Here is a 7,604-nt window from a genome sequence, read left to right as displayed (position 1 = left end):
AAATCATTGTGGATGCATAAAGTTTTCCTTTTTCTGTTTTTCCTTTCAAGGGTTAGTAAAACAGACTGAACATAATAGAATAGAATTAATTGCATAATCTCTCCCCCTCTCTCTCTCTCTCTCTCTCTCTCTCTCTCTCTCTGTAGCAAAATCGTATAGAGGATCGTCTGGAGAGACTGGATGATGCGATTCATGTCCTTCAGAGGCATGCGGTTGGCCATGGTGACCTGCACGGCCTTATCACGCCATCGCACACACACTCGCATTCACACACACACTCACACTCACACACCCACAACGGAGCTATGGGCAGCCTGAGCACAAGCTACGGCACCGGCCTACTGCCGTCCAACAGACACTCCCTCATGGTAAGAGCTTATAATTGCGCTGTGGATAGGTGTGTGTGAGTGTATGTGGGTCTGTGTGTGTTTGTGCTTATCTTGCCCGAAACCTTAGATCAATTCTAGGTCTAGGATCTCTCTATCTTTATCTTTATCTCTCTCCCTCTTTCTCTCCCTCTCTCTCTCTCTCCCTCTCTTTTTTTTTCTCAGTCTTGTAAGGAAAAGAGGTTGTCTACATCAGAGGCACACTATCAGAAAGAAAGACAAAGATGGACAGATTTAGAGACAGGAAAGAAAACTAAAACATACACTGTTCCAAGGCAGCAAGCAGAACACAAGGCCTGACTATTACCATGTGTGTAAAACTGGTTCCGTAATCCAAACAAGCTCTTTATCTCTATCTGTCTCTTTGTCGTTCTTCTTCATGTTTTTAATTTCTTTTTTTTTGTCTTTGCATTTCCACTTTTTTACCTAATAACTTTTTCATTGTTTCGGTTTTGCTGTATTTTTAGTTTGCTTAATTTTTTTTATCAGCCCCATATTTCTCCATCCTTCTCTTTTTTATTTTTCCAACTTCTCTGTTCTCAGTTGCTCATTGTTTCCATTTTCTTACTCGCTAGTATTTGTATCAGCTGTGTATTTTTTTTTCTCTATGTACTGTCTATATCTGAACATTTAGACATCTTGGCATGAGGGATTGTGGGTAAATCTTGAGGAGGAGGATTGGATGCTGAAGCTGTAGCCATCATGTGACCACCGCACATCACTAACACCCAACAGACCAAAACCAAATACAGGAAATGACAGACACAAACAGAGTGAGGTGGAACAAAGGAAAAAATGAACGAAGGGTGGGAGAGACAGATGAAGGGACCAAAGAAAAAGGAAGCAGAGAGTAAGACAGGAAAGGGAAAGTAGAAGACTTGAAAGGAAAACATCAAGGCGAATTGCAGTAATGTCTCCCATATTTAAGTTTGGTTTTGATTCTTGAAACAAGTCATAAAAGCTTTCGGCATGCGCTGAGAACAAAGGATGCGAAAGAGAGAAAGAGAGAGAGGGAGAGAGCACTCCATGTCCACTTCAGCACTACCTCAGAAAGTCTCACACACGCTCTATTCCAGAAAACCAAACATGGCCTTGCCTTTTTACAAGCATTTACCAACACAGGAGGGCCCTAAAAAGTATAGTTGTTTGTTAGTGTTTCCCTGTGTGCATGTGTGTTTGGCTTTGTGTGTGTGTGTGTGTGTGTGTGTGTGTGTGTGTGTGTGTGTGTGTGTGTGTGTGTGTGTGCATGTCAATTAAACACACCTGGTATGAGAACCCTGACAGAAAACAGTTAAACATGAGTCACTATGTGTGTGTGTGTGTGTGTGTGTGTGTGTGTGTGTGTGTGTGTGTGGAAACTGACCTTCACCATAACTTGTAAACAGTTGTTTTCCTTTATGTACTCCTTTCTAACCAGCATAAACACACTTTCAGAGGTCGACTGCTCTTCATTTATTCAGCCATTAGCTTAAGAATAGTACGGAAAGAAAATTTGTTGGTATTTTTGCTTAATATATATGAGCTCAGTGAGCGATGCTCATGATGTAACACAAGCAGTGAGTCCTTCTGTTCTACATCTGTTTAATGTAATGCGGAGTTACATATGATTCACTCAAAGTCCGGCTATGTGTGTATGAAGGAACGAGAGATTGACATGGGTCGGTATAAGAAATCCTGGCTCTGTGCAGAGCAGAAACTGTGCATACAGTGCAAAAGGCCCTGTGTTTATTGTCGGTGGAGGTTTTTTTTTTTTTGCGCTTTTATATTTATTATATGTATAGAAAATGTCTGTTGTTTCAGTGCTTCAGTAATATTGTAACATCCATGGCAATAAGACGTGATAAAGAATTGAATACAATGAAGAGAACACAATAAACGTTAGAGTTTAGATAGAGAGATAGAGTAGGTTTTTTATTTATTTGTTTATGTACACATAAAATACATATTACAAAAGAAATACTCTCTCTCTCTCTCTCTCTCTCTCTCTCTCTCTCTCTCTCTCTCTCTCAGGCACATTCTCATGACATATCTTCTTTTCTGTTACCAGCTCGTTTTTTCGCATCGACATCCCTTTCCCTATGTTTTCCTTACTTTCCTTCTCTATGTCTGTCTCTCTCTCGCTCTCTTTCTCTCTCTTGCTCTCCTCTAAAAAACAGCTGTTTCGTGTTTCTCTGCATGGTTGGAGACCCTGAGGTCATCAGCCAGCAGGTGCTCGCATGATGGAGAGATAGAGAAAGAGGAGTTGGGGGGGCAGGATCATGGGTAGAAGATTTATGTTCTCCCTTTAGTTTAAGGAGGAGGAATGTTAGAGCACACAGACTCACTGTGCATTGGTTGGTGGAGAATAGTACAATTTAAAATTCTTGCGTACAGGCTAATCGAGTAGATGTAATTTACATTTGACGTCTGCCTAACATACCTGTGTGTAGGATTTGTTTAATGGTTTAAAATGCACCCTGAGACGCTCATCAATACATACACTCACATACATGTTATTAGTATGCACAAACAGGCACCCACTGACCCACCAGGACATACGTCCATTTATATAAGCTGTGTTTGTGTTTTTAGATTTTTTATTCTGCACACAGAGAAACACACGGCTACTGCACTTTAGCTGGTAGGTGATGTGCTAACCGTGAAACACTCTTGGGGCTAATCTGTATTAGAGAGAAAAGCTTTTTGTTGTAAGCATGTTAAAGGCCTGGTTCTAAGCTTCACACACTCAGATGTGCGCATTAGTACTTCCTAATCGCTCTGTAATACTTATCAAAAGGGGCACTTTTTGGAATCAGTGCCAAAGCTTGTTAAAATCTTTCGAGAGCAAATACAGACAAATCTCATCTGAACTCGCTTTATGCTGTAAAAAATATTTTTTTCCTATATCACTTATGTCCTTCTGTTACTGTCACACTGTAGACATACGGTAGAGATGCAGCAATGTTAATGTGAGTATTGGTAAATTGTGCTTCACACGTTGATCACAAAACGCTGATCACATTTTTTAAATTGTCCACAGGGGTTTGTGGAGGGCTGTGTTTTTTTTTTTTTTTTTAAAAGAGTTGAAAGATAGTGAAATTCCAGGAAAACAGAAAAAGAACAGACTAATCGACATTGTAATCTCCCCAGTGTACTTATTATTATGAATAACTGGTGACATTAAACAAAAAGCAGCACATTAGAAACAGATCTCTTGCTATCTCTTTTCTCTTTTTCCCTGGCCCGTTGCTCTTGTTCTCTCTCTCTCCTTCGCTAACCTCTTTGCCTGTGTTAGATCTAATAGTCACTTTCTGTTTCTGTTTGTCTCCAGAGATGAGCGGATCAACAGCTGTGGAGAAAGAACGAGAGATTGGGTGTGTGTGTTTGTGTATGTGTGTATGAAATCATGGGAACGCTATGCTGAGAGCAGGGTGCAGCTAGAACAGGGGGAGAGAGAAAGAGAGAGGCACATTGATAGATAGCAGAACATACTCTCCCACTGCCTTGGGACAGAAATTTAGTTGTTTTTAATATATTAAAATAGAATGTATAATTTAAATATTGTTTTTAAATACTTTAATAATTACTTTTATATGTATGAAAGCTCGTGTATATACACACACACACACACACACACAAATGCAGAGAGAGGGAGCTACTGATGACTCCTGTGAAAGGAAGTCTGATTGTTCCAGTATATAGAGCTGTTCATCTTGCTAATCTAGAGATGCTGAAAGCATTTACTCACACACACACACACACACACACACACACTCTCACCATCACAGTCGAAACTTTCTTTAACAGAAGGTCAGGACTATAATTCTCTACATTAACACATTCATGTACACAACTATTTCTAGCTTATCTGGAGAAACTGAAAGTGTGAAAGGAGCTTTTGCCTTTATATGCACACATTTGTGCACACACAGACTTAAATAATTGTGTCAGTGGATGGTCATCAAAAGTAAAAAAAAAAAAATATATATATGCTTTTAGTAACAGCGAGCCGATAGCTTGCAAGTTAAATTATGACAGCAACAGTATCTCATTGTTGCCTAAAACCTTCAAAGTTGCATCCAATTTTGATGAAAGCCTTTTAAATATTCTCCAGTATTGCTTTATAAAAAAAAAAAATGTAAGGAGTGCTTATGAATGTGTTATAATGTCACTGTGGCAGTAGCTGCCTGATAAAGTGTTACTGATTTATTTGTGGGCATAACATTAATTAGTGGCATTAATAATGATGTCGATTAAAGGTCCTCACAAGGATATTTTGACAAAAATGTGTGTTTATGTGTGTGTGTGTGTGTGTGTGTGTGTGTGTGTGTGTGTGTGTGTGTGTGTGTGCATGCTCACATGCTGAAAGGTGCTGTCAGTGGGAGGCCTGGTCTCCATCTCTCATTTCACGCACACAAACGGTGTGTGAAAGAGCTCGTTGGTGTGTGATCATTCCAGCCCACGGCGGTCACGGCTAACCACTAATTAGCTCAGCTGGGGGGGAAGTGAAGGTTCGGAGGGCTCAAATTCCCACAGAAAGGAAAGTTATGATTTATTTTCCAAATGGGTCCGAATCACTACATCTTTTGTTACTTTTGGTAGCACACGCACACACAGGCATACACTCATGTACACGCTTGTACAAACATAAATAAATGAGGCCATGCAGTTCTCAAGAGGAGAGCGAGGTATGTTGTAGGCTTTGGTAGAGTGTGAGATGTAAAAATGTTGCTTATTAACACCAATTATTTTCTATGTTTTTTTAAATACCAGCAATTAATGAGGCCTGTCTGTGATTGATCAGAATCATTAATAAGAATGCAGAAGCTTAGACAGTTATACATGAAAAATCCAATGTTTTAGTATTTTGTATGCATAATAAATACAGTGGATTTTTGTGACAATCGAAGAAAGAAAGTGCGGGATTAATAAATGCACTGTGTACTTTTATACAGGTGTGTAAAGTAATAATTGCACGTCAGTGAAAGCTGTCATTGCAAACCACACATCATATGAACACTAGAAATGGCCATTAAAAAAGAGATTCTAAAAGCACACTGCCGAATGTAAAGGCAGAGATTACCTGCAACATTAGCACTGAATCTATCCAACGTTTACATTTCATTATCTGCTTCTGTAATCATTTATTACTTACCTCATTCTTTTCAACCATTAAACACCTAATTTTTTATTTTATTTAATTTCCTTTTTTTTATATTATACCCAATGAATTGCCATTTTGCAATGTAGAAATATAAAAAAAATTCCATCCTACTTTCTGTTTCTTTCTCTCACTCTCGCTCTCTCTCTCCCTTTCTCTCTCCCTCTCTCTATCTCTCTCTTTTGCACCCTTCCTTGTTTTGCTTGGTGATGAACAGTGGCACATGTGGCAGAGGTGCAGTGGGAGAGCATCCCCCTCATCACCATTCTAAATGACTTTACTTTTTAAATATAAAACCCTTTATTAAATATGTATGCCAAGTGCTTCTATCCGCAGCCAGGAGGATGCCATTTTACATTTGGGGCTTTCGGCATGATGAAAGAGCAGCATTGAGGGGGGGGGTTAAAAACAAACACAGACTGGGAGAGAGTGAACACTCTTCCTTCTCTTGCTCCCTCACTGTTATATTCCCTGCAAAGCTAGCGACATTTTCTGATATTTGCATCGAGCCAGTGACATCCCAGAGTTTCACTGTCAAAGGCTTAACAGGAATTACAGTGTGAGCAGAGAGAGAGAGAGAGAGAGAGAGAGAGAGATGGCAGAATCTATAAAACAAAAGCAGAAAGAGAGAGGCAGTAAGTGGTGGGGGGGGGGAATGTGTGCCAAATCACAATTCCTGCCGGATCAGATGAACGTGTCGGGGGAATTAGGAAGCTCACAATTAAGCATATGGGCATTAAGATAATTGTCAGTTGTGTTGGCGGCCATGATAGAGGACAGATGGACGTGAAGCGCTGCTCGGCATCGTGGGACATCACTTTGGATTTTACCTGCCTGAGCAGCTCCTCTGTGTGTGTTTGTCACTAGTGTGTGTGTGTGTGTGTGTGTGTGTGTGTGTGTGTGTGTGTGTGTGTGTGTGTGTGTGTGTGTGTGTGTCTTAAGATACACAGGGGTATGGCGCCCTCTATAGGGCAATGGCGCTGTGAAATTTTGTGAACGTTTTTTAAATGCATATTTATACATTTGTAATATATATTATTACTCAATGAATAAATGAATCTATATTGATTATGGTATTGTTTAAATTGTTCAATTAATATTTGGGTTAAAACTCCTTCTGTGCTTTTCTGTGTAGGTGGGGTCTCATCGTGAGGAGGGAGTCGGGTTGCGTAGTGCTCACTCCATTGTGCCCAATCAAGTGCCCGTTCCTCAGCTGCCGGTTCAGTCTGCCACCTCACCAGATCTCAATCAGCCTGATCCGTACCGGGGTGAGACGCCACACACACACACACTTACACAATCCCCAATCCACCGAAGAAAAGGAGTAATTATGACACAGTGAAAAAAAGAAACAAGCTGCAAATCAATAAAAGATGACTGAATTGATTGTATATGAGCGAGGCAGTGAGGCATAAAATTTGGCCTTGTTGGAAGAAGTTAACACTTCCTTTTAAAACAAAATAGAAGAAAAAAAATAGCAAGTCCTTGGCAAGCCTTCGGGCCACGGCAGCCCAAGCCAAGGGCTTAATGAGGTGTGAAGAACTATAAAATAAAATTTAAAATAAAAGTAAACGTAGCAGTGAGTCGTAAGCGAGAAGGAGACGAGAGCAGCATAAATAACACACGGCTGCTGTAGCAAAACACAAACTTTATGAATAGAACACTGAAAAACCACTGAGGTTTGGCTTTGTCCATTTAATAAGTAGGGGTTTTCATCCACCTGTTTCTATTCTCATAAAGCATGCATGTTTGAATTGGGGGAGAAGATGCAGAACTGCGAAGGGAGCTTCTGGAGCACATGTTAATATACTTATGCTTCTCTTCCCTAAGCAGAGAATAAAGAAAGGGAGAGACAGTGAGGATTAAGTTATTTCCTGCATGGTGTCTCTCTTTATGCTGAACGTCCACGCTCTGGCTGCTCTTCACAATGTGTGTACCACAGTTTAGCATCCTGCCTCGCAGCACGCGAGAGGAATTTACCACCAAATTTTGGTCCATGTTTAAGTTCCCAGTACTGGCATTAGTTCCAGCTGAGGTCATTTCCTGGTAGCAGAGTGAATTGTGGGTTTGGCTGAATA

The 7,604-nt window shown here is 40.3% G+C and overlaps 1 protein-coding gene across 15 annotated transcripts in view; it reads left to right on the top strand.

Annotated features, from left to right (window-relative positions):
- Positions 1-7,604, top strand: part of LOC124398484 (transcription factor 4-like) — a 146,547-nt gene that overhangs the window by 126,484 nt on the left and 12,459 nt on the right. For all 15 annotated transcript variants that reach the window (XM_046868737.1, XM_046868733.1, XM_046868729.1 and 12 more), the window contains 2 exons: positions 147-368; positions 6,662-6,794. In XM_046868737.1, coding sequence (XP_046724693.1) covers positions 147-368; positions 6,662-6,794 — 355 coding nt within the window. The remainder of the gene's footprint in view (positions 1-146; positions 369-6,661; positions 6,795-7,604) is intronic.

This window comes from Silurus meridionalis, chromosome 15 (assembly GCF_014805685.1).
Source record: "Silurus meridionalis isolate SWU-2019-XX chromosome 15, ASM1480568v1, whole genome shotgun sequence".
NCBI classification, from domain to species: Eukaryota; Metazoa; Chordata; class Actinopteri; order Siluriformes; family Siluridae; genus Silurus; species Silurus meridionalis.
Note: the sequence above shows the minus strand (reverse complement) of the source record. Positions and strands in the feature narration are given on the sequence as shown.